We start from the raw sequence: 27962 nt of genomic DNA, 5'->3' as shown, positions 1-27962 counted from the left end.
CAATGAAAACTCTTATTAGAGTTTTAAGCCTACCATTAAGATCAAAGCAATAGAGAGTTACCAAGAACAACCTTGAGTCATATGTATGGATCTAGAGCCACATGCAATTCTAAGACTCAAAACATAAAAAGAGGACAAAAATGTGACTTACTCTATTTGACTCTTTGGTCGGGTTGGTTGCATATAGCTCCTCGCAAGAATCTCAACTGTGATTCTTGATCATGAAAAAGATAAAGAACCCATGAAATAAGCAAGAGATAATTCAAAAAGAGTTTAAAGTTGTAGAGATGATTTTATAAAATGGACTTTAATTATTAAAAACCTTTATATAAATTCAACCCTTCCATAATATTGTAGGGTTACATATTTAATAAAAACTATCAATAATCTTAAAACCGTTTCTTAAACCGTTTTATATGACATCACAAATTAATGTATAATTTAAATTTAATTGTTACATGATACAAATTCACAAATATATTTTTTATAATAACTACAAGTTTTCGTTAAATGTTATCAATTTTTAATTTTTTTTCCATGCTAACTCATCTTGAAAAGAAAATAAAACCAAAAACTATTAAGAATGGAAATAAAGATTGAATAAAAGGATTTTGGATAGAAATTAACCGGTCCCAATAATATAAAATATAAATATTAGTTTTCGCCGCATAATAGATTATCATTAAAGTAGGTGACATTTCTGTATTTAATGAAAAACGAATAAAAAGAACAAAAAGTCTCAAATAAAAAGAATCGTAACACTATTGATTATATAAATAAAATAAGGAGGTAATAACACTATTGACTATATAAGTAAAATAAGGATGTAAGGTAACCTAATAGTTATATAGGAATAATATCTTATTCTGAAAATCATGAGATGCAAAAACTGATACATAAGGTAAATAAGAACTCTTTCCATTTAAAAACAAAATCATTTAATATGTATAAAAAGAAATATTGTATCTTAAATGAAAAAAAGATTAGATGAAAAAAAAATGAAAAATGATAGAATTTGATGTCGTTGAGATTTTGTAGGGATTTGTTAGTTTGATCTGCGACGAGAGAGGGAGAGAGAAACGGAGAGGGAAGAGGAAGTTGTGGAGAGATCATTAATAATTAATTAATTTTTGTTAATTATTGATATTAGATAGAAGGTGATAAAGCAAATAAATAAATAAAATGAGAAAGATGATGATGATTCATGAAACTGAAACAAAACAAAGGAGAAAGAAAACCATGTGCTATATATAGCGAAGCGAATATGATAGGGTCACACTTCAAAGGAATTGCTTCTAAGGCGTGACAAGAAACCTCAGAGCGTTTCCTCTGTCTGGGGTCCATTCACAATTACACACACATTCATTCATTCTTTCATTCCTGCTTTCATCTTCATGCTCCTTCTATAGACATCCTTAATTTCATGTTCTTCTTCTTCTTCAACCTTTTCTTCTGCCATCAATCAACCATCCTTTTCTTGGTTGTTTTCTTCGTCGCATGTGGGTGGTGTCTCCATATACACATATAGATAAGCGTAACTCTCTTTTCTCTCTCTTTCTCTCTCTATGCTGAGGTAATTCGTGAAATCCGTGCCTGCTTCTCCCTTTTGCCAAAGTTTGCAAATTTTCTCTTATATTGTGCCTCTGCCCTGCTTGCGACCGAAGCTTTCCAATTTCCTCTTCTGGGTCCTTCGCTTTTGGGTCTGGGAATGGCTAATTGGAGAAAACAACAAGGTGAGAGTCATCATCAAGTGGCTCACTGGCGATCCTATTCCAACAGCAGAAAGCCTCCTTTGGGTTAGTACTCTTTTCTTTTTCTTCGTTTGGGTTCTGAACCCGCGTTTAATTCTTGTTGCATGGATTACTCTTTTGGTGTTTTCTTTTTTTCCTTTTTCTTTCGTTTTCAGACCGTTTTGAAAATTGGGTTGCGGTGGAATTGTTGCACGTTGTATGATCACGCTGCTTTCTAGTGATTATAATTGGGGTTTTGGTTTGAGAAAGTGGGGTTCCCTTTTTCAAAAATGGTCGGTTTTCAGTAATCATGGCTCATTTGCCTTTCTTTGCTGTGTGATGGAGTTCTAATTTTGTGCTAGTCGTCTGTTTCTAGGAACTAGCTTTAGTTAGATACATATATGTATTGGAGTTTGTTTTATTTGTTAAATGTATTATGAAACTTATATTCAATTTACTTAGTTGAGTAAGGAGTGATTTGATTGTGCCGCTGTGAAACCCTGCCTCTTTTGTGTTTGAAGGCTTAGATCTTGATTATTCAAGGTTGGGTTTGTGTTGTGTGTGAAGGTGGAGTTAAGGGTTATGATGGACGGTTTAGGTTTCATTTACTTGTCAATGAAAGTAACTATGAGCTTCAATTATCAAAGGGAGGACCTCTAAGGTTATAAATTGCTGTCATATCTTTGGTTGGTAGGTTGTTGGGTCGTAGTTTGTTGGTATTGATGCTTTGCATTGCATGGCCAATAGATTGATCGGTTCCGATGTCATTGAATTATTTAAATGGACTGGTTTAACATGCATTACTAACTATACTTTTGTAGTGGATCCAAGCAAGTTCTGCTATGTTATAATTTTTGTGTGTGCTTTGAATCCAAACTGGTGTGCTGTGTGTAAAACCTCACATTATCATATTGTCCGAAGCATAGTGTAAACTATTCCTATCACAGTCTTTTTTACAAATGTAGCTATTATGATTTTTGTCATGTTCTGAACTGAAAATGTCTTGATTTTGGCAATTTCTAAAAAACATCTTTTGACTCATCCATCCAATTATGCGTGGCATTGGTATTATTTAATTCAAATCCAAGTACTGCAAATATAACTGAACCTCCTGTTTTCTAATAACTTGGTTTGTTGTATTCTAAATTGAAACTGTCAGTATATATTAATGGAATCTTTTGAAGACATGTTTGACTGTTTGAAGCAATTATTGAAAAAGTAATGTAGTTATTGATCCTTGGTTCGGTAAAGATGTTTATTGTCTCAAGTCTTGAATTGAAACTGTTGATTTTGGCAAATGCTAGTTATTAATTGAATATTTTGTGATGACAGCATAATGGTTTCTCAAAACTTTTGCATTCCTTTAAAATATGATAGAAGCACTAGCATGGTAACTGCAAAAAAACATAAAAAGGGCATTCAACCATTTTCTTGAGATTTTGTCTTTCCTTTTGTTTTTACTGTTTAGACTGCCACACCTTCTGTTATGTGATTTGAGCATGATGGTAAGAGTTTCCTTTTATTGTCAACTGATCTGCTTAATTTTCTTGGTTCCCAGACAATTACCATTCAAACATGCCTGCCTGGGAAAAGAAATTTTGTTCTTCAATTGGATCAGTTCCATGGCGAAAGGTAGTAGAAACCAAACAATACATGCATCTGTTTGATAGTGTGGTGAACTGGGATGACTCTGCTGGCAAGGAGGCATTTGAAAATGCAAAAATGAGGTATTGGGCTGAGATCAACGGCATTCCCTGCAGCATATCGTTGCCTGATCCAGACATTTACATCGATAATGTAGATTGGAATGCAATTGTTGACTCGGAACTTATTCTGGATTTGGAAAGAGAAGCATTAAGGGTCCCTTCTAAGGGAGTGGTAAGAAATGATCAAGATGTTGTGATCATTGGTGGTGCTCTATACTTAAATGATCAGAAGCTTCCATGTACTGGATGGGGGGATGATGAAGAGGAACAGCCAAAGCCTTCTGCTCCAACTTCTGATATTACAGGCTGGGGCACAAACCTGCATGAAAACAATGAAGTAGAATTCAGACAACAACATCAACATCAGGATCATGCTGACCCTACAAAAGAACTTGAATGGCAAGGCTGGAAGAACGATTCTTGGGGATGGAATCATAGGGAACACTATGGTTGTGGTGGTGGTGACATGAACAAAATGGGAAGAGGAAGAAACGGTGGTGGATATGGAAATTGGGGAACATGTGATGGCCATTACAGAAGGAGAGAAAACAATGCTTGGTCTAAAACCCCTCATGCATATAATGGTAACAATAATGAGAATAATGTGAATAGGGGGAGAAGAAACTATAGAGGTGGAGGAGGACGTAAGGGGAATTTGATTTATGTGCCTAAGGAGGTTCCTCCTACACCTGCTGCATGGTAAAAAGAATACAAAACAAAGACTAAGTGTCAAAGACCTTAGACTGAGACTGTAGTGACTTTAATGAAACTGCTAGGAGGTTAGTTTTGTGAAGGTGACTATAGATATAAATTTTGTTATGTTAGTAAAACATGTAAGATAAGGTAGCTTTATAAGAAGACAAGACAGCATTTGATATTTGAATTCAGTTGTGTGGAAGGCCTATGGTATATTTGGAGTTTATAGTCTAAGTATAGTACTTCGTTCTGTGTTGATATGATAGGTTTAGTATGTATATGCTGAGAAAGTATGCATAGATGAAGCAAAATCGATTATTCTTGTCTCCTTCATGATGTGTGTTACTATTATTTATTTCTTTTGCATACTCTCATATGTTATCCTTTACATTATATCTGACATGACATTAGTGGAAAAATGGTCCTGTTTATTTTTATGTTTCAAAAATTGTTTTCAAAATTATGCGTTTTTAGTTTCTGAAATTTAAAAAATAAAATATTTGAAAACACAATAATAGTCTTTGAAATTAAATAAATTTAAAATATTAGTTTTAAGTTGTTTTCATTTTTATTACTCTATTTATATTTTATTTTCTTTTTTTAATTCATTTTAGTGTATAAATATAAACATTTATATTTATATTTTCATCTTTAAAAATTTGTTTTTGGAAATAGTTTTATATAATAGCTTTCAAAACATCTTTGAGCTGTTTTAACTTATTATATCAGACTTTATTGTTCATCTCTTCTTCTTTTTTGTATTGTGTCATCTTTTTTCTCTCATTTCAATCTTCTAAATATATTTTTTATAAATTGTTTGATAAGATTTTTTTTTTTAACTTATAAAGAAAAAGTAATTGCACACTGAATCTTAATATATAAAGATACATACTTTTCATTTGAATTATCTATTCATATCCTAAAAACAAAACTGAAGATTACTTGTTATTTCCAGCATAAACAAATACTAATATATATTAATATGTTATGCATATGCTTGAATATATGATGGTTTGCTTAACAAATTGACATTGAAAGAACCTAAAATACTATACCCATGAATCATGTATTTAAAGAAGAAAACTTACCTAGAAGATTAGCACATGTGTTTGTATCTTCATGTCATCTCATTTTAATGAGTTAAAATTTAGTTAATATATTTATTTTAATTATTTCATATATTAATGTATACATTAATTTTAAATTTAGTTTATTTTTTAATACATAATTACTTGTATAGTTTATTTATTTTTATGTTGTTTTATTTAAGGTGGTGTTTAAGAAACTTAAACTTTTGATAGAAACAAATGGAAATTGAACGAATAAAGACAGTGCTAGAAAAACAAATGAGAGGTAATGAGATAAAATCAATTTAATTTAAAGTGATGAGGAAAAAATAATTTATATATGTTATGTTAAGAAAACAAAAATGTGTGGAAAATAAATATTTTATATGTGTGTATAAAGTTTAACCTGAAAGAAAACCACTTTATAAATATAGCTTTAGCCCTCCTTCCCCTCACTTTTCCTTTTCTATCTTCACAAAATATTTTCTATCTAAAGTTATTTTCTTCATACTTCATTTCTTTCAAAATTTTATCGCACGTGCTAAATAGTCAAAGAGTATTCATAGTGGCTAAAGAGTAAAAGAGTATTACTTTTTGATAAAATTTTGAAATAAAATAAATTCTTATTTATTTACATTTTTTTCTTATATTTCTTATAATTTTGATATTAATCTTGATGAGATTAATTAAGAAAATTGAATATCTCAACTTCTTTAGATGTGAACGTGACTTGATTATTAGATTTTGGTTTTTATGCAAGCATCATAGTTTGGTTGAAAACTAATTAAATATTTGCATTTGAGTATTGTAGAATTTTGTTTAATAAGTGATTGTTTTAAAATATTTTAAATTGGTTATTCTTATTGAGAAATTGATATAATGTCTAAATTTTGGATTATCAATTTTTTATTAAAAGTTTTCTAATGCCTTCCATTTTTTATTTTTTTAATTTGTATGAAATAGTATGCAAGTATGAAGTTATGTAAAGTTGGTCAAACAAAGTAGTTTTCAAAGTTTTATCTTGACCATTTTTAGCAAGCCAAATATTTAGTAAATAAACCTGCATTGTCAACCCAATTACAAGAAGTGTGGAAGGTTTTTTAAGATTCTTTTTAAAGGAAAAGGAAAATGGTCCTTTTGTTATAAATAATTATAAGTTAATAGGGTACAAATGATGTATCATGATGTAAAAGAAATTATTTGACAATTAGGAATAGTAAAATTGATCAACCTGTTTTAATTTAAGGAGGATTGACCTCTTAAAATCCAACCGAAACGGATCGATCCAAGTGTAATGTCTTTCAAATTATATAAATAACTCTTATGATCTTTTTATTCAAAATTAATGATATATTTTTCCGTAAAAATTTGACTTATAAAAGTAAAATTTACACTTAATTTAAAAGTTATTAAAGTTTAATTATGATAAAATTATTATTATACTGAAATAAAGAGAAAAAAATATGTATGTTATGTTTTATTTTAATTCATGGTATATTATTCTTGTTGTCTATTAAAATATTTTGTTAAGTCTTGTTTTATTTTCTTTTTCTATCCTACCATTGAAAAAAAAAAACAAATTATAACATATTTCTAAGTGGTTACGGGTATCATCAAAAACTCTTTTATTATTCACTAAATTAAAATCATTTATTATACTATAAATTAACACTAATTCGATACTTAATAGTAATTAATAACTTTTGGATTTAATCGCTTAAATATACTTTGTGCTTCTTCAAAATATTATATTTTACAATACTGTATTATATTTTACACATTTTATTTTATATTGTTTAATACATAGTATATTTCCTACATTAGAAAGGAAAGAATTATTATTTAGCTATATTTCTTTCCTTATATACTAGCATCTAAGCATTTGGAGGAAAGAGATCCTGGATAAGATTCACTTGGACTACTGTGGATAGATAAAAAGTGATTCCAATTTATCTTTCAAGGATAATCGATGTATTTGGAGCATTTAGAAATGTGATAGTAGAATTTTTGGTTCCTTGAGATGCTACCGAATTATTTACCACATTTGTTTGTCATATATTTCCTAGAGAGACTGCTACGATATTGACAAACAAGAAGTGAGACATATTAAGAGCAATCATCTATGATAGGATTATAAAATTTTGTTTTTCATACACAATCACAAAATGGGGAAGTGAGACAAATATCACATAAAAATACAGTATATCTAAATAAAATAAAACAAAATAAACTAAAAACTATTTTAAATCCATAAACTTGATGTTATCATACTTTATAAAGACTTTGATTAATTTTGTACTGACCAGTCAGAATAAATGAGTTTCATCATGACCAACAAAGTAACCTAACAACATCTCATCTTGAGTAATACTTACTCATTTAAATCCCTAAAGTCATACATCTAACTACAATAATCAAATCTTTATTTATCATAAATGTCATTTTGATATTAAATCATATAATTGTATAAATAATTAAATAGATAGAATCAGTACATAATTGAAAATAAATATAAATAAATAAAGAAGATCACTGACGAGAGATAAATATAAATAAATGAGAATAAATATAAATTAAATAAATATATATTCGTATGCGAAGGTGGAGATATATTTAATATTTCTTAAATATAAAACTCATTCCATTCTTGGCATAAAAACAAGCAGGGAAATGTTGCAGGAGGTTTTAGAATTATTCTTTGTAGATATTCTAAACCGTTCTAAATGGATGACATGGATTTCTATTTTATTAAATGAGCCATTATTATCATACTTTTTAGGAATCTAAGCGTTTCGGGTTGGATGAAGTATAATTTAATTTTCAATTAAACTAAATTGAGTGTGATATACTTGGGTCATTGAGTTGACTAATTTAAAAATATAATTATTTATTAAGAAATAAAATACCTTGGAATAAACATTTCTAATTTATTTTTAAGAATTATTTTATAATGTAACACAATACTTTTTTTTTATCAGCAGACAACACAATACTTATAATACATACATAAATAATACCCTTTAAAATATCAAATATTTTACACTTTGCATTTCTCAAAAAATTGTATACAAATGTATACTTTTAAATTTAATCACAAGATTATTCACACACAAAAAGAAAAAAGAAAAAAGCAATTGAATTAGGTTGGGTTACCTCCTTGCACCTTAATTTTCAATAATAGAGAGATTTTTTTCAAAAGAAATGCGACATATTAAGAAGACTCTCTTTATTGAATTTTTCACCATATAAATTTAGGTTTTCTAGTAAATAAAAAGTCTTGGCTTTAAATATAATTATTTTTTATATAAAAATATTTATAAACAAAGTTTATCCAATTATAACTTCTCCATTTTCAAAACTTGTCTAAGCTCATAGAAAAATTGTTGCCCATAAAAGTGTGAAAATCCAATTCAATCAATTTTTTTCTTTTACTTTTTGAAAAGTGTATCTCTTTTAAGGACATTGATGGATCATCTTTATTTTGGTCCATGCATACTGCCAGCTTTAACGAGACAAGGAGATTACTAAACTTAGAAACAAACAAACATTGAGTGCTTTCTAAAAATTTACAACAAAAATCTATAGAGTTTAGTTTTCCGTAATGCTTTGGGACCACTTAAGCCAATACCTCGGAACCACACTTTATTAAACAAAATCTCCCACTATATATAAACCAAAACAAACTCATTACCAAAATAAAATCTAATGAATTCAATTATGATTCAAATTTGTATTAAATTTAATTTAACATAAAATTTAAATCAGACCAATTAAACAAATATTTTCAATTTTTAATTTATTATTGTGATTTTTACTTTTACAAAATCGTGGATTATGAAAGAAAAATGGTTAAAAATATAATCTTATATTTATAAATAAAATACATAATCTTATATAATTTTTTTCTTATCATGTTTTAATAAATATAAAAAAAATATAATTAAACAACACATCTGTTTTAAAAAAACGCACTTATCTATATTTACTACTCGTTAATTAATTATAAATATATAATATTATAGTAAGACCATAAAGTTTAATTTAATGGGAGTATAGTTCTGTGCTTTTAATCCGAAATTTTTAATTTTTCAATCAGTTTTAGATAATCTTTTTAGTCCGCTCATATTTTTATTATAAATATTTATCGGTATATAAAATACAAATGCTATTTAAAAAAAAAAAAAAAGATCCAGCATTTTAAAGAAAACCACAGACAAAGAATAGTGCATAATGTACTATTGTTCTCTGGTGGTAAAGCTTAGGATTTGATTAAGAATTGTTATTTGGGAATTGAATCCTTAAATTGGATTTTGAATTATATAATTAGGTATATATTATATTTTGATGATTTGTCTCATTTCCATACCACACTTAAATTAAACTGTACTAGTTAGAAAGGGACACTTAACCTTGTGTTTGGATGATGCATTTCAACAATTTAAAGAAATTGAAATGTATTGTATTTGAAATTCTTGCAATTGAATTTCCTTCCTTTTTTAAATAATCTGTTTGGATAGAGTAATTGAAATACCTTACATTTCAATTTCTTGTTTGGATAAAATAATTGAATTTCTCTTATGAGATAAAATTTTATTTTAATAATATTTATTTTAATATATAAATTTTGAATTTAAATTTAACAAATATAATTGTCAACTTAAAATATTTAAATTCAATCAAATTAAGGTCTTCGACTTGGCCTGACTCTACATCGTCGAGCTCGTCTAGTTCGTCAGGCTAGTCCAGCCCAACCCGTTAAGTTCGTCGGGCCAATCAGCCCCATTAGGATCGTCAGGCTGATCGAACCTGTTAGGATCGTCGAGCATATCAGGCTCGTTTGAATCGTCGAGCCGGTCAGGCCCATCTGGGTCGTCGGGTCGGTCAGGCCCATTTTAGTCGTCGGGTCGGTCAAGCTCATTTGGGTTGTTGGGTCGATCAGGCCCGTTAAGGTCATCGACCCAGCCTGACCTGTATGCGTCGTTGGGCCCCCTAGCCCATATGGGTTATTGGGCCCACCCGACTCGTCTTAATTGTCGAGCTTGCCAACCCGTCTTGGTTGTCGGGCTCACCCGACCCGTCTAGGTCATCAGGCCTGCACAACCCGTTTGAGTTGTCAGACCCATCCAGCCCGTGTGGGTCTTCAAGCTCGCCAGACCTGTCTTGATTATTGGGCTCATTTGGGTCATCTAGGCCGTCTGGCCCATTTGGGTCGTTCGGCCCGTTTTGGTAGTCAATCCTGCCCAGCCCGCCTTGATCGTTCGCCTGCCTGACCCGTCTTTATCGTCGGACCTGTTTTATCGTCAGGCCAACCCGGTCTGTGTATGTCATTGGGCTGGCCCGACTCGTCTCGATCATCTAGGTCATCTGAGGCAAATTGACACCTCTAATCTTGAACATTGATGAATTTCAAAAATTGTGGAATTTCAATTTCCTTTCTTTTTGAGTGAATTTCAAATTCTACTATTTTAGTGATTTGAAATACCTTCTTAAAATTACTCAATTTCAATTCTCTTCTAATTTCTTCATCCAAACAAGTCATTTTACTTAGAAGAAATTTAAATTCTCTAAATAAATGAATTACCCTCTTAAATTGCATCGTCCAAACACACCCTAATGGTTATAAGGCGTGTAAAGTTATTTTAATATTTTGACACTTTATTCCTTTTATTAATTTAATTTTAAATATAATTAAAGATAAATAAATATATTTTGTATAAAAAAATTATTTATATATTGTTATGGATATAGTTCTAAAGATTAAATTTAATATAAAAAATATAATTTAAAGTTTCACAAATTATACGTTAAAAAAGGTCATTTTTATTTAATGTATATCGTTTAATAATGTTAAGATAATACGTTTTTTTTTGTTAAGATTTGTTAACCTTTACTATGAAATTATGATTAAAAAATGGAAGGATATTACATATAATAGTTAATTGAAGTATTTTATTAAATAATTTTAGTTGATTACATTTTTTTTATATCATTTGTGTGACATCTCATTTAATTCTAGTAAATAAAACATCATATATTCTTATATAAAGTAGAGCCCGAGACAAAGTATAAAAGATTTATCATTATAGTTATCCAAAATAATACTAAAACACAGAACTATGCCATAAATAGAACTCAACCAGAAACGGTCCAACATGAGATTGCTCACAAAGCATGAAATTACAAATAAAACAGTTCTTCAAAAGGAGCTCAACTTAGAGCAAGATCCAACATGCCTAACTAAACTTGTAAGACCCGAGAAAATTAAATAGTTATTTAAATAATTATTTAATTATGGCGGGTAATAGAAACATTTAAAGCAATTAATGTGAGGAACTATGACATGGAAAAGTACTAGCTCAAGTGGTTGAGAGTACTTTAATGTGTGTGAGGACTTGGGTTCGAGTCTTATGTGTGCCACTTGGGTGTTATTTAAATTATGTGTTTTTGTGTGTTTATATATTGAATGCATGGGGTGATGATAAATTCCTAGAATTGTAGGAGTTATCATGAAATCTGGATTGGTTGAATGGTTTGGCCTTGGTTTGGTATGTGCATGGGTGTGAGTTCAAACCTTGTTGAGAACTAAATAATTTCTTTTTGCCAAATTTTCCTTTGGCATGAATGTGAAAAGGTTTGGAAAACCTAGTAGCCAAAGCTGGAAAAATACACTGTGAGGGATATTAAGTAGACATTAACACACACTTTTATTGTAATTTTCGTTTTAAAAGGTTAAGTGAAATTAAGGGTGGAATGAATTAGAGTGAGAGAGGATAATTAAGGGATTAAGGGTCTGAGACAGGGGAGTGCATACGAAATCACAGACTTCTGGGCGATTGGCACGAATTGTAGAGGAGAATTGGAGTGGGAAACCATTGTGGAAGAGTGAGGCAAGAGCAAGGCTGAGTTTGAATTAAAAGTCACGTGCAATCCGTGTTTGGAGCAAGGATCAGAGGTTAGGGGAGCTGGAACCGAATCTTTTATTTATTGTTTTCATTTGTATGAAATGTATGAGAATTTGAATGCATGTACTCTGCTATTTCATGTATTTTCGTATTTTCTGCAATTTTCCAGAAATCGCCTGGCGGGTGATGAATCACCGCCAGGCGACTCATCTTATTTCTGGGTAATTGGGGGTTCTGGAGACGGAACCGCCTGGCGGAACGGGCTTAACCGCCAGGCTGTGCATGTTAGAGTACCCAGTTTTCTGGGTTTTATGAAGGGCCTAGCGGTGACGAATACCCGCTAGGCGACGCGAGCCACTTTTGGCTCGATTTTGATGTTTCACAGGTTCTGGGAGGTTTGTAATTAAGGAGAAATTGCTTTCTAATATTTATGAATGATTAAACATAGTATTTCATTGGAAATTCGTGGAATTGGGGTTTAATTGAGAAGAAGATTGCATGAAGGTTATCTTAGGGTTGATGAATTGGGGATTTCGAAAACGACACTAATCTAAATGGAAAGGGTGAATGAATTCGGGTATGGGAAGTGTTAGAGAATGAATTGTAATCCTAAAAGATGGAATCGTATCCTATAGAGTCATAAATTGGTTGAACTCAGAGTTGTTCTGAAAGGGTTGAGATTCGCAGGTGCAAAGAAAAATGTTGGGGTTCTTGGAACAGCAGGAACCGCCTGGCGGCACGTTGGTTACCGCCAGGCGCCATATCAGTGAAGCGTGGTGTCTGATTCATGAAAAACGCTATTTTTCGTACTTTTCGTGGAACATGAACCGCCCGACGCTAGTTCATGCCGCTAGGCGCCACCGATTTTTCTAGTCTGCGCAGTTTTCGTAAAACTGCATTTACCGCTTCGTTAACCATCCGATTCGGGTGAAATTTTGTAAGGTGTTTCACAACATGTTGTTCTTCAATTTGAACGGTGGAGATTCAAATTGGATGCCTGAAGAGGGAGATATACATCACTCATGATTGGTTGTTGAATTCCCTAATAGTATGATTACTAATGGATGATTAAGTGTGATCAAGTGTTGGTATGGCCTTGATTGGTGAATGTATATATATATATATATATATAAATATATTGATGCATGATTGATGAGTATGTTTTTGGTAGTGCTTGTTAAGACATGTTGAATATATGAACCTATATATGTTAGCTCGAACGTAAGACGTTATAAGTGTGGGAATAAGGCCACAATTGATGATATCACTATGATCGAGTGTTGCATGATCATGACGGGTTTTGGAAAAGTTGGGGAACATGATAATCATACTTTAAATGTAATGGAATTGTAAGCATGCAAAGGGTTGGGAAAAATGAGAAGGGGAAAATAAAGTGTGTGTTGGAATTGATTTAAGAGGTAAGTATATATGAATTATAAAAGAGAGGAATGTGTGCTTATACTTGAAAGATGCATATGTGTTGTGATGTTGTAATTTGGAATATATGAATGTGTATGTTGATTTCTGGATGTTTGAGAATTAAATGGTTGAATTCTAGGAAATGAATTAGAGTACCTAAAACCAGTAGTGTCACATTACTGGTGTAGCGCCTAGCGGTGTAGACTGAACCGCCAGGCGATAGTATGAAACAGGAATGTCTTATAAGTTGTGGCACCCGACGGTGATGTGGAACCGCCAGGCGGTCTGTACTGCCATTTCGCCTAGCGGCGCTTAGGCTACGCTAGGCGATGGTGTAGTGGTAGGGTGCATTGTGATATGTTTTGCATGGTTTGTTGTGTGGGTCCTGGTCTGGGATATGCTTGATGTTGTCATGAGCGGGTAGGTTCATGACTGGTGATGAACACGTGATGATATGAGCGGGGAGGTTCATATACTATTACTCTCGTGTGGGGATACGAGCGAGGTAGGTTCGTATGTTCCGTGCTCACACTTGAGAGATGCTGCGTGCGGGGAGGTACGTAGCTGGTGGATCACGTGTGTTGGACTACGAGCGGGGAGGTTCGTAGAGTTGGACCACGAGCGGGCAGGTTCGTGGAAGCATTGGAATCCCTAAGACCAGCTTGAGTATGTACCTTGTGTAGGGTGGTGTGCTTTGCTTGTTTTCGTTATCATGTTGTGTTATGAAACTTGGATCAGGGGAGGCTGTGCCATGAGCGGGTAGGTTCATGGATGGTGGTGAACACGTGATGATATGAGCGGGGAGGTTCATATCATGTTACTCTCGTGTGGGGATACGAGCGAGGTAGGTTCGTATGTTCCGTGTTCACACTTGAGAGATGCTGCGTGCGGGGAGGTACGTAGCTGGTGGATCACATGTGTTGGACTACGGGCGGGTAGGTCCGTAGAGCAGGACTACGAGCGGGGAGGTTCGTAGAGGCAGGACCACGAGCGGGCAGGTTCGTGTGAGCATCATAAACCCTGAATCCGAGGCTAATTATTTATGTGTTGTGAAGGTTGAAAAGCCTTGGGGATTAAGGTCTGGGCCAAGAATTAACTAGAATAAAATAGATGGGTGTATCTTGACTTTTTTATTAACTTATATGTTAATTATTTATGAGCTCACCCTATCTGCTTGTGTTTGACGATGATCGTGTAATGCGTTACACGGGAGCAGATGATGTTGCAGGTGGTGCTAATGAGGCATAGCATCGGAGAGAGGGTTAACTGGGAAAAGCTTTTACTGGAGTTTTACCGTTATTGTTTTTATGAAATTTGTAAATAGTGCCTTACTGATTTGTGAATTTGGATACTGTATTGGAGTTTCATAAATTATGGATTTTTGGATAACATCCGATTAATAAATGTTTTAAAATTTCCCGCGTTTTTGGGAAGCGAAGTATAATAAATGATGTTTTCATCATATTTCTTAATTTTTATTACTTAAATTAGTAATATCCGACCGGGATGTTACAAAACTGCAACATTTCCATCATCGTGGTGATTCCCAAGAGTTCCCACATCTGTTCACACCAACATTGGTGATCATTGCAAAAAGGAAAATCAAACAAGAAACAGACATAGAGAGAAAGGATAAGCTAGTGAAAATAATTTTGATATATATGTAAGTAGATTATAAACATGCAATTCATTGAGCACACAGCATGTACTAGCATACAGTAAAAGACCCTCTAACTCAATTATCTGGATACATGTAAAGAGATCAGATTCATTGGTTGCTTGCACTTGTGGTGGCCTCTACTACTCTGCAGAGTCATTGCTAATGGATTTCACTCTACCACACACAAGCTTAAGGTTAGTCCATAATCATCTAGAACCATTATCCTGCCAAAGACTAGGACTTCATGTTATTCTCACCACATGAACCAATCTACTCTATGTGAGTTTGACTAATTCATTGGAGTGTCAGGATGCAGCCTTGCTTGAATCCTTATTCCGTTACATACACTACAAACACCACCATAAAGTCTCCACAAGAGAATCATGGAATTACGTCAAGCTCATACCATATACATGTTCTCACACATCCATGATCATTTCATACCAAACACAACAAAATCTCAACCTCATTATATCACATAAAACATACATGGCATCCTACTTCATGCGTTAAGGTAAATCACTCAATCATGGAGACAAACAACCAAGTCAGAGAATAGAGCAGCAACAAAGCATGTCCCTGCACCAGTTGCTCAAGTTAGAAGCCTTCGTTCAAGCAATAGAAATTCTCTCACTTAAGCTAGGCCTTCTCGTCTGGGCAAGAGCTCGAACAGTGAGCATTGTGATGTTTTTGTGAATTCTCGCTTAAGCGGGTCCTACTCGCTTGAGCGAGATTTCTCTTCGCTCAAAATTGAAGCTCCCCACCTAAGCAACAATTTGAGCAGAAATAGAAGTGAGTTTCTGCTACTCTCGCTTAGGCGAGAACTACTCGCTTGGGCGAGATTAGCAGGTTTATCACATGTTCACATATGCAGATCCAAAAACTCAAGCACAACTTCACCCAACATATTTCCAATCAACACAAACGTCAAACAAGCATTTAAAAATATGATTCTGCAACCAGCAAACATGCAATATTCTTAAAAACTTTAAACTCTAGCTTCCCTTACATTAGCAAAGCTACTACGAGGGAGAAACCCTAAGAGGAAGAAACACCAGGACTTGGAACAACTTAAGGAGCTAGAAACATAACTAAAAACAAATGAAATGAGGCACTAAGGAAGATCCCAAAGTTGAACCAACACCACCAAACTGAAAAAGAAGGGAAAGCACGAAGTTTTGATGTTCAATTGAAGTGGGGGAAGCGTTCGGCTAGCTCAAAGGGGATCTCGCAAGTGCCCTAGCTCAGGTTCTGCTAAGGGAGAAGGAAGGTGAACTGTTTTGAAAAAATGAGACAGAATTGGAAGTAAGTAAGCAGTTGGAAGGAGGTCCTGGAAAACAAGTGGTTGGTTATGGCCCTTACTCACTAAAGGCCCATAACTTAAAACAAAAGTGGACCTTACAATTTGCACATTTTACTTTACCCTTTATGATAATTTCTTAATATGTACTTTTGTAACATTCTATAAATTAAATTATCAATTATGTTAAAATTTTATCAAATGACTAGTAAAAAGTTTGAAATAATAAATAATATAATGTAAAATACACAACATATATAAAAATTTATACAATGAGAATTAAAATAAAAATATACATACCTAATATTTTCCAAATTCCTTGCAATTATATATATATTTGTTTATATACATGATATAGTCATCATAGTTCACAATACAACTAAGAAAGAATAAGTTTTTAAAACAAATTTTTAATTTAAGAAAGTATATATATTTTAATTAACAAGTCATAATAGTTTACCTTTATTTAAAATTTAATTTATAACAACCACATAGACCATACATGGATCTATACATTAGAAATATTCAATAAGTGAAATATCAATTGAAATTTTTTAGAAGACATATATTAAGTATGTCTTACTAGATATTAACATCTAATATAATATTTAAGACTTAAATTTTCCAGTGAATCTAATTAAGAGGATTGAGATAAGTTCAATACAACATAAGAAGTCACATATCTACTCTCCAAGAACTTTCCCTCAATTTCTCACCTCCTAATATGTGACCATAAATAACACAATTCTCATTAATTACGACAATCATTTTCATTTAAGATATAAATTTCATCAATATCAATAAACATTACATTGTTATATAATATAACTCATTTAACTAAATTCATAAATCAAACATACATAGGAATTAATATTCAATTTGCATTTATAAAAACATTCACACCCAATGAGTTTAAGAAACTAGAAGAATTAAGAAAAAAAAATTAGCTTAAGCAAAAATATACTAGCTTGAGCGAGAATATACTCGTTTTGAGCCAAACTACACTTGATTGAACAAAAATTAGGCATGTGGGTTGAGTTGTGGTACTCTTTTCGCTTAGCATGATCAAAAAATCTTTTACTTGAGCGAAAATAAGGTCGAATACAAGTTTATTTTCAACTATTTTTGTTTGAGCAAAATTTCTTTCACTTTAGAGAAAATAGAGGAGAGACTAAGGTTTAGGTCTCTATTATATTTTATTTGACAAAAAAAATCATTGACTTAAGTGAAAATATAAAATCAACCTCAATAACACAATCAAACCAGATTTCAAAGATAATTTCAAAAGCATTTGAATAATACGACTTTTAAACAATTCAAATGATTAATCCAAATGATAATATCAAGCATCATTCTTTACTCATTTCAAATCAATCTTGCTTCCTCAACTAAAAGTATGCATGTTTAAACTCATCAATTTCATAAACTATCATCATAAAATATATAAAAAATTTACTCTACTCATCTAAATCATATTCAAAACTCACGAAAATTATAAATCCACATTCGTAATTTAATCATCAAATCAACATATGAATAAGTATCCAATTCAATTCAAAACATGTTAAACAACCATTTGTCAATTGATAACCGACAACACTCTACTTCAAACATTCAAACAAATTATCAATCAACTAGAATCCCTGCATAGTAATTAAAAATCTAGTGACCACGTCATCACTACATACAAGTCATATTTTCCTATGGTTCAATCAAACTAATAAATAGCTTTCCTTACTTGTAATATTTTATATCAATTAAATCTCTAGCTCTAGTATGAACTTCCTCATCTAAGAACTTAAAATAAGGTACACAAATATAATCAAATTTTAATGTATGGTAAAAGAAATTAAGATTATCACTTTTCTCTATTGATCCCACCAAATTGATGAAAAAATTATACGAAAAGTAAAAGAAAAAATAATCTATAAAATAATTAGAAAGTTTGAAAATGTATCAAATATAAATAGTTCTTAGCTACAATGAATTTTAAAGAGATACGGAAAACAAGGAAAAGAGAAATGTGACATTACTTTTTTTTTCTTTATTAAATTTTTTCTAATGCATACAACATTTGAAGTTAAAACTCCCTATCCATTCCATTCCTTCTATACAAATCAATGGAATTTAATTTATTTGATACATATAATATAATATAAAATAAAAGTATAATTAATACAAAAATAATTAAACTAAATTATTTTTATCATATAAAAACATCCAAAAAGTTAAAATTATATTAAGATGGATTTTAATTAGATTGCTTTTATTTACGTTTTATTTTATGAATAACAACTAAAATAGCATTTAGTTAAAACACAATTGTTAGAATAAAGTTACTCATAATAATTTATTTAAAATGATAATTTACGAAATAAAAAGAGATACACATAAAAGCTAAATTTTTATTAAGTTATTTATATTATATTAGTATACATCTAACATTTTTTCACTTTAATTAAAATTCATTTCAAAACAAATTATCTTAATTAATGCATACAAATGTTTTTATTTTTACGGAACTTCATCCCTTAATCTTTAGTTATGTGTATTGAAATTGGTTGTTGGTTCTCAATGGCATTGTACTTTCCCTCTATCAAGATATAGGTTGAAACAACTATGTGTTTCTAGGACTTTAATTGAGATTCATATAATGAGAAACCAAAGCATCGCTAAATATTTCAAAATTGGAATACTTAGGACTAAAATTTAGAGATGTTCACATTAGGCATCCTAAAGTGACGTTTCAAAGCGGTTATAGTAAAATCATGAATCTGCTTGGTGTTCGTATGCTTAAGAAAGAAAAAACCTTAGATTGGTGTAATTAATCCAATCTGAGGAAATTAATGGAGCAAAAACAAGTTTTCTAGAAAAAGGTAAGGAAAGAGTAGTTACAAAAATTGTTCTTATACCGTAATTTTAGAATCCTATATTTTCTATTTTCCAAATCATTGCCCCTCTTGTTCATGTATTTCATCTTGTGGAAGGAAAAGCAAAAGAAACAATGAGTTATATATAATAGAGAAGGTTAAGGAAATAATAGTGAAAATCTTCAATAACAATGAAAGTAAAGACCAACAAGTATTTCTATTATTCCAACCTGGAAATAAAAAATGATTTTGGAGGTTATCAATGGGGAAAAGCGCTTGCATCAACTGGTTAGATTGCCAAAGAATAAAGGAAAATTACAGTTTCAATTAAGATATTTAAACATTTTCATAGAAACTATTGTAAGTGTTATAACACAACTTCAAACCTGTAAAAAGCTAACATTCAAGATTTTAAGCTATATTTTTCTATTATTATTTTATTTTATTTTATTTTATTTGTGATGATCTCTCACTCTTAATTGGACAATTGTTTATGAAGTGCTGAAAAAGCAAAATCTTTTACAGGAAAAACAAACAATAAAAGAAAGAGGTGTGTATATGTTTGTTATTGAATCTAAGTACTCTTTTTGGAAAGGTTTAGATATAACTTCTTGAAAAAGTTTAGATATAACTTCAATCCAAGGGAAGATTCAACGAGAGGTTTGATAGCTTTGATTCTAAATTTAAGAAATTACTTAACTCTGACAATATTTTTCTTTGAAGGGGATGAGAAGGAATATACTTTATTAGATAGAATTGAAGATAATTATATTAGTATCAAAGAAGAATTAGATAAATAAAAATTTAGAACATTTACATTATGTTTTATTGTTATTTTAAAATTAGTCATATTTTTTATTTTATGTTATTTGAAGTTTTTGACATTAAATATACTGTTTTTTTTTAATTTTACTATTTTTTTATATTATACTTGTATTTCTACATTTTGTCAATTGTCTATAACGTATTTTCCCGATTTCCATTAACACTGGTTCAAAACTAATGCTTCACGCAAAAATTGACTTCAACTTTATTAGTTTGAATGGTATAGTTATAGGACAAGTGGCGAAAGACTTCTAGTTCTTTCCTAAAAGTGAAAGTGAAAAAGAAATAAAAGAGGAAGTTGTATTTTTTTATCCTAATGAAACTAAGACGTATCATCTTTTCAACTTTATGTCATGCTACCAAACAGTCGTAAATCAAACCCATACATAATGTTCCCTTTCATTCTAATCTATCTATAAAACTGATACCAAATATACAAATCACATTTTAGTACCCTTAAAGTTCTAACAACCTTTTTCATCCACTACACAGAATCCCTATGGATGAACAACAGCACCAAAAAATTAAAAAAATGGGCAATACAAACAATAGTGAATGATATAACGCATGAAAAATTGGCAAAATAACATTTTTCATTGGATGTACCATTTCTACTTCCAACATGGAAAAAATCTTAACCTGTGTATATTACTGTCTCTCTCAATGTGTATAGAAAAATACAAACAGCCTCGATTTTCCATTACAATGGCAGCCAAATCTGCTGAAATGACTCTAAAAATAGGAGGGGGTGAAAGAAATAAAAACAGATTAGAGGTAAAAAAGAATAATTTAAAGTGTTAGCAAAATCTGCTTTGTATGATTTCTACACTAAGGCTACGATCTATACCTGAAATTTACATAAGCGCTTGGGTAATGATCGGGAAAAACCCCATGAAGCCAAAAAAACTGGAATGCCCGTCATGACAGCCAGAAGAGCTTCTATCATTGTCTTTTTTTCCTCACAATTCACGTAACTTTCTGTTCAAAATAATTTCTGGCCATGGCAAGGAGTCAGTCAAAAAATTGAGTCAGTATGATCGTAGCTTGGTGGAGACAACGGTGGGATTGCAGATGGGAGTGAATCATCTATAACTTTCAAAATTCTTCTTGCAGTTGCTAGGGATAACCTGCCGGCATCAATTTTTCTAGTAGAAAACATATCTGATCTGGAATTCCTGGTTGAATTGCTACTGTCAACAGATTTTAAAAACTTCTCTTTTGATAAATTTGTTTGAGCAGCTTTTGCAATCACAGAGCTAAACACACCAGATTCCCTCAAACTTTGAATAATAACCTGCAAAGATAAGTTTTGGGTGGAAAGATGAAGACTGTTTCTGACAACTATGTAAATTGTTTGGAGAGAGACCAGAAAGCAAATTCCATGTATGTGAACTTACCATGGGAGCATAAATACGAGTCAGGATGCCTTTCCTCATAAGTCTCATGTTAAGTGCTTTATCAGTCCAGACAATGCGTTCACGATACCTACGTGAAAGAAAAGACCCATTTAACAACAAATAGTTCAGCTGCTTAAATACCCTGAACCCCCCCAAGTAATAGTAAGATCAATACTTTAGTAATTATCATGTAACTACTTACCATTGAAGCATTTCTTCCTCAGTTGCAGTGGAAGCAATTATGAATGCCTAAACAGAAGAGTTGTGTCAGATTAAAAAAACATAACATCGATACAGTGTCAACCCACACAGGCCAACAAGCTAGGAAGTAAAGAACAAAAACATAACGAAAAAACAACTACTCAAGTCATTAGGCAAGCCACCAAGAAAAAATAAAAAAGGATAAAAAGGACGGAAGGGTATTTCTGATTCACAAGACTAGTGAACAACAAAAGAACTATTTTTCTCTGAGAAAACTCAGCGGGGAATGTCACAAAATCATGGAAAAAAGTTACAACAAAACGAGAGTTCTGGTCTAGATTCAACTCAGAAACCTTTGTGTGGCCTTAGAAAAACATCAAATTGACAAACCCATAAGATAATCTTTGGAATATAAGAATGTAATTGCAACTAATAATTTACTTTACCTAGAAAAAACTGGTAAAATTTATTTATAACTACAATGCACTAGGCGTGTAATCGGCAACTTACAGATCTATCAAAATCCAACATGAAGCATCTTTTAACATCTTCTTTAGTAGGCTTGCAGCCACACCTATCACGTCTTGAAGTCAAATCAGAAAATTTGGTGTAGGTATAATGCAGAACAGCAGCTTCTTCCAATTTTATCTCACTGAAGAAAGGTTTGGCATACAGATCAGTATCAAGAAGAAAAAGAAAAGTCAGCAATACATTCACAAGGAAATACTTTCAGCACACTATGATTGTATGAAATTTATTTGAGATGAGACCTACCAAAACAATTTAAAATAAGCTCGAAATAATTATAGGTAAGACGATTCAATTTTTTTATGATTAACCTTTCAGCTTGTAAAGTAGACTTAATAGAGTCCAAAACAAATACAGATTCAGTAATAAGTACCCTTAACAATGAAATCATGTTGGTAGTGAAAATGAATACGTATGCACATGTCTTATATAATACACACTCATAAATTAATGACAGGCAGGATCAACGTACTTGGGTGTTTTCATATAGTTGTGCCATCTGTGGGCACCATTAGGACGGAGATGATCCTGAATCCTGGCAGCTGATTTCCCATTTCCATAAGTAAGAAAATAGTTTGGATTGCCACGGGTTGATTCTTTGTAATTTCCAAAATATACATCCTTTGGAAGATGGTCGTAGTTCTTCTTGAACATTGAAACCTATGATAACATGCAAGCTAAATGTATCAACAACACACTTGATATCGAAAAGGATAAAGAAGTTTGTACAGAGAACAACATTAGCAAAAAGACTACAAGACATGGTAAAAATCTGGAACTGTAACAATAGCTTTTTACCAATACATGTTTTTCTTTTTTTTTATTTAATTAAAAAGAACGCCTTTGGAAATTGCTAGTGTGCAACAGTCACATCACAAGTCTGTCAATAACATACCTATAACCCATCAAATACTACCAAATGATATGAAAGTGCATGCAAATTGGATTGGGTTTATGTTTGTATACTTTTGTATTAGTGTAATGTAGACCCTGCTTACCAAATTACTTGGATAATTTTTTTCTTAAGGACATTTAAGAGAGAATATGAAAATTTTAAAAACTTCTTTACTTCTTAATTTAATAAAAGCAATAATCATATCAATTCAATACTTCTTTATTTGATACTAGACATCAAAGTTAAAATGACGGTTAAATCAAAGTCCAAGTTGAAACACGGTATGATTTGCAGATAAAACTACAATACACACACAATATGTATATATATGTGTGTATGTGTGTCTGTGTGTGTATAACACTGTCATTTAGGGTTCATTAAGTTGTCAATTAGGTCATTTCCTTTTTCTGACCAGCTAGATGCAAGCAAAGTTATGAGGGGAACAGAAGTTAGAAATGCAGAGCACATGATTTGTGTCATTTTCTTCAATTTTAGAAGCGAAAAGCACCATTCCACCCATACCCAACAACCCATGGAGCAGCAGCGTGCCATGCCAAAACTTACACACCATAATCATGTGATGCAGCCAAAAATCTTGATTCATACACAATTCCAAAACGATTCTGGTGATCACTATGAAATTCATGCCCAAAAAAGATACAATCTCCAATTCGCATCACTAGCAGATGGAAACACATTGTGTTGACTGTATCACATTTAGATTTAAATATAGGTGATACTAACTACATTGGTTTAAAACTTAGGTAAGCTAATTAAACAAATACCTCACTGAAAGGCTCCTTGATATCATCTCGCTCCACGCTGCTTTCCTGGAACAAATAACATTTCATAACCAAGATTAAAATTATCAAAGAATATCAAAAGGGCAAAAAGAATACAGTTCGATCAACTATATCAAATAGTAAAGTCAGGATCAAAAAAATTCCTGGACTCACATAATTAGGAAAAATGACCATATCAACATTTCCAGGCACGTCAGCTAATAACTGTCTTAAAGAGTACTCTGGGGTTCCTGCTGGATGCATCAGCTCATCCGTGTCCAGATGGATGATCCAATCCATTCCAGAATCCTAAAGAGAAAAATAATATCATCCAGAAAAAAAATAAATAAATAAACTACAAAACTGAAGGTATGATAATGATTAATACAATAAAAGAAATCACAACCCATACCCTTGCCATGACAATAGCCATTTCCATATTCAAAGATTGCTTCACAAACAACTCATAGTTACATGGTTTGTAGAAGAAGCTTGCCAACCAAGTCTCATTCCATATTCGGCTGAAATAATAGATAACAGACATTAGAAATACGCAAATAAGGAACAAATCGTTGTATTAAACTTTAGCATGTAATTTTAAAATCCAGAAACTCCATACAGCTAAAAAACTTGTGAAGACTATTGGAAACTACTGATCTTAATATCTTACACTGTGAGTGAAATAAGAATCCCCCAATAATGAATTTTATATTTAAACCAACCCCATCACTTTAAGGTGTTCAGTACTTCATCTTATACGTGTAAGTCATATCATAATTCATTATCCATTATTTTATATAAAAGAGAGCAAGATTCAGAATACTTGGCTTCCACTAGTGCTAGGATGTTCTTCACAACTAAAACCCACTGAAGGGTAAACTAGACAATTCATAAAAAAGGTTTCATGTCTGAGAATTACACGATAACAAATATGGGAATATTATGACAAACAAAAATAAAAGCAATAGAGCACTTGACCAATCAAGCCTTGATCTGGGATCGAAGAATCATTTGATCGAAAGAGTTTAACTGTTTTAGCCATGATTTAACTGTTCAATGCTGGATTTCATAACAAAGGATAAAATAGGAAAGAATTTCTATGTGGATCAGAACCTTGGTGACGTCAATCTTTTCATATGCCAGCAAGATCTTCCAAGAGAAGCATTTGATCATATACATATTCTGAATCCCATCGTGTCCCCAAATAGGCATACATTTAGATTTAGATAAAAAAAAAAACAAGCCAGAACAAAATTTCTAAAAGATACAATAACTATTGCAATCCACAACAGAAACAGTGATATAGTGGATAACTTAAGCTCAACCCTCTACCAAAGATCTCCATCAACAAACTAACCACAAATCTACAAAATAATTTAAACAAAAAGCCACCACCAAAGATCCGTATCAACAAACTATACACAGACCAGATCCAGATCACATCTCGAACTTCAAACTCAGAAAAAACATACCACCAGCACAGACGTGCAATAAAACAGTCAACACCATCTAAACAAAAGAAAAGAAAAAAAAAGCATTCAAAACCACGCGCAACAAGTTCGTTTGAAAAAACTCTCACCACTCAAACAGTAAAAGAAAAACTTTTTCAATCCAAAAAAAGTCTCGAAGTGAAACAAAACAAATACCTTTTAGCTTGCTGCTCCTCCAACTCCCTCGTTCTAAACACAACCTTCACCCCCTGATTCAAAAAAACAAAAACACGTTTCAAATTCCAATCAAAGATCCAAAAAAAAAAAAAACGACAGTAATCCCAGGATAACAATAAATAAAAAAATGCTAACTCACGGGAATGCTCTCTAAAACCCTAGTGACATTAGGCGACGCAGCCTTCCCTTCGACGAAGAGGAGGAAGCTGGAGACTCCGATAACCTTGTGGTAGAAGATCCACGGCAGCGTCTGCTCCAGCCCCGCGGAGGTGCTGGTGGTGACACATATCTGAACGAATTCCAAAAATTAAAAGAGTCAACAAGGGAGAATCAGAAATCCGAAATTCGCAAAAGAACGATGATAATGATGACGGTAGTGGTAACACGAAGGGTTTATGATAGGGTAGGGGACCTTGGGCGAGAGGTGGGGGGAGAAATCAAAGTTCCAGTCACGGAAGTAGGGGAAAGAGGGGTTGAGAGATTGGGAGAGAGGGTTGGCACAATCGGAGGTGCGGCGAGAGGGAGTGGAATCGGCGAAGGACATGCCGGGAAACTGGGGTTGATCGGGTGACCAGCGGGTGAGGGGGTCGGTGAGACCGCCGCGCCATTGGAGGACGAAAGCCATGGAGGCGAGGGTGAGCGGGAGGAGAGTGAGGAGGAGGAGGAGGCGCGAGGAGGAGGGTGGTGGTTGGTGCTGGAATTGTCTGTGGGAGAGTGCACCCGCCATCGGTGGAACTGCGAGGGATCAAAGTGTTGGAAGGTTCATGTGATGTGATGCGATGCGATGAGATTAGAATGTTGTTGTTTATATATTGTTTGGTTTGGTTGGGTGTGTCTGTAAGAGTGTGGTGAGAGGAATGGAAGAGAAAAGGAGAAAAGAAAAAAAATGAGAGAGACGACTCACTCGAAACTGAAATACACGTTAGGAATAACAACAGCTGAAAGGAGCCGTTTTGTCGTTACCATTCTCGTTTCTCTAACCATTTTTTTTCACAGTTTTTACTTTATTAAATAACATTTTAAGACATTAAAAATTAAAAGCTGGAATAGCTCAGTTGGTTAGAGCGTGTGGCTGTTAACCACAAGGTCGGAGGTTCAAGCCCTCCTTCTAGCGTTTTTTTCTTTTTTTTTCCTATTTTTTAGCTTTTTGTTTTTTTATTAGTTTTTGTGTTTATGACAGGTTTGAAAGTTGAAAGGGATTGAAATATTGTGATGGGAATGATGGGTAACTTTCATCTTTTGTATTGAGATTTGGTTAGAGGGTGAATTGAAATTGGATGTGGCATCTTTCTATTTTGGTTTTATTAATTAATGTAGTTGCCTTCTTAGTGGGGGAAATTAAAAGGGAGATGGTGTTGTATAGTTAAATAAAGATACAATTAATGTCATTACGCGAATGTTTGATAATTTGGCTCAAGCTTAAAGGGAATGCAAAAAGTAAACGTAAAAAAAATGTATCAATCAATATTTTAGTGCATGAATGAACCAACCCTATGTGGAAGGTAACTACTATAGATAAATCACATTCAATAAAGAATTTAACTTTTTTCTTGTAAAGGGTCTTTGTAAAATTAGACACAAAAAGTTCTCATCTTTCAAAGGATTTATTTAAAGTGCTCAATACCTTCTCTTTTTAGCACAAGTTGCTTCCCAAAATCATACTATCTGGAAATTCTAGGAGATTCCAAGAGAGTAGAATTAAAATCCATTATTGAAACTTTTTATTAAAAAAAAAAAAAAAACTTGTGTTGTGTTTTCTATTTGGAATTAACCCAACATTTCCTACACAATTTTTTGAAGAAAATATCAGTATAAATTTATGATTTCAAAGAGTTTTGATTAGCAAATCTAGTTAGTTACTTTTCTTTTTCCTTATTTATTTCTTTCGGGTATGCCTATGGTTAGATACGTGGCAATGAAATATGCTGAAAATGATAACATGGGAAAGAATGAAGTATTTTTTTAAATGTGATAAATAAATTTTTTATTTATTTGAGCTTATGTTAAGAGGAAAAAAAATACTATAGAAAATTAGGATGGAAAGATTTACGTAATTATTACGTACTTTCACTCTCTAATATATTTTTTTATTTTAGTTTGTTGACTTTCTTTTATTAATTTTAGCATTTAACTTTTTTCTGGATTTCAATTTAGTATAATTTATCAATTACGGTGGTAATTGACATTGTTTACAAACAAAAAAATGTCATAATCCAAAAAATAGACTAACTTAAAACTAAATAAAAGATAAAAAGAGTGGAAATGAAAAATAGAGTTGAAATATCAAACCTAAGAGGGGAAAAAAGGCAAAGCTAAA

General features: G+C 32.2%; 2 protein-coding genes and 1 non-coding gene across 4 annotated transcripts; 2 read left to right on the top strand and 1 right to left on the bottom strand.

The window, feature by feature from the left end:
• Positions 1-1215: 1215 nt before the first annotated feature.
• Positions 1216-4465, top strand: LOC114192831 (FK506-binding-like protein). Its single transcript, XM_028082658.2, has 2 exons — positions 1216-1796; positions 3289-4465. Exons 1-2 carry the CDS (start codon positions 1709-1711, stop codon positions 4137-4139), a joined length of 939 nt encoding a protein of 312 aa, XP_027938459.1. The 5' UTR covers positions 1216-1708; the 3' UTR covers positions 4140-4465.
• A 16285-nt stretch (positions 4466-20750) lies between these two features.
• LOC114195265 (glycosyltransferase-like protein) lies at positions 20751-26533 on the bottom strand. Of its 2 annotated transcripts, XR_014994060.1 has the most exons (12): positions 26058-26533; positions 25785-25934; positions 25625-25677; positions 24391-24499; positions 24153-24287; positions 23982-24026; positions 22774-22961; positions 22284-22425; positions 21775-21821; positions 21573-21660; positions 21023-21469; positions 20751-20907 (listed from the first exon to the last, which is right to left on the bottom strand). XR_014994060.1 is itself a non-coding variant. In XM_028085674.2 (11 exons), the coding sequence occupies exons 1-11, from the start codon at positions 26370-26372 to the stop codon at positions 21191-21193; spliced, it is 1551 nt and encodes a 516-aa protein (XP_027941475.1). In that variant the 5' UTR covers positions 26373-26533; the 3' UTR covers positions 20751-21190. The 2 variants fall into 2 exon arrangements, 1 of the variants encoding a protein (XP_027941475.1); XM_028085674.2 differs by having other exon boundaries at positions 20751-21469.
• A 152-nt stretch (positions 26534-26685) lies between these two features.
• On the top strand, positions 26686-26759 carry TRNAN-GUU (transfer RNA asparagine (anticodon GUU)). The gene has a single exon. It is a non-coding gene; the product is annotated as a tRNA-Asn (tRNA).
• The last annotated feature ends 1203 nt before the right edge of the window (positions 26760-27962 follow it).

The sequence above is a fragment of the Vigna unguiculata genome, chromosome 1 (assembly GCF_037176805.1).
Source record: "Vigna unguiculata cultivar grain cowpea cultivar isolate G323 ecotype 2 chromosome 1, ASM3717680v1, whole genome shotgun sequence".
NCBI classification, from domain to species: Eukaryota; Viridiplantae; Streptophyta; class Magnoliopsida; order Fabales; family Fabaceae; genus Vigna; species Vigna unguiculata.
Note: the sequence above shows the minus strand (reverse complement) of the source record. Positions and strands in the feature narration are given on the sequence as shown.

Bases quoted from the DNA above. Each gene is read 5' to 3' on its own strand.
- LOC114192831 (XM_028082658.2), top strand. From the start codon at position 1,709: ATGGCTAATTGGAGAAAACAACAAGGTGAGAGTCATCATCAAGTGGCT. The intron at 1,797-3,288 runs GTTAGTACTCTT...CTTGGTTCCCAG, and splicing joins CAGCAGAAAGCCTCCTTTGG to ACAATTACCATTCAAACATG.
- LOC114195265 (XM_028085674.2), bottom strand. From the start codon at position 26,372: ATGGCGGGTGCACTCTCCCACAGACAATTCCAGCACCAACCACCACCC. The intron at 25,935-26,057 runs GTCCCCTACCCT...GAATTCGTTCAG, and splicing joins CCCCCCACCTCTCGCCCAAG to ATATGTGTCACCACCAGCAC. The intron at 24,027-24,152 runs GTGAGTCCAGGA...TATTTGTTCCAG, and splicing joins TGGTCATTTTTCCTAATTAT to GAAAGCAGCGTGGAGCGAGA.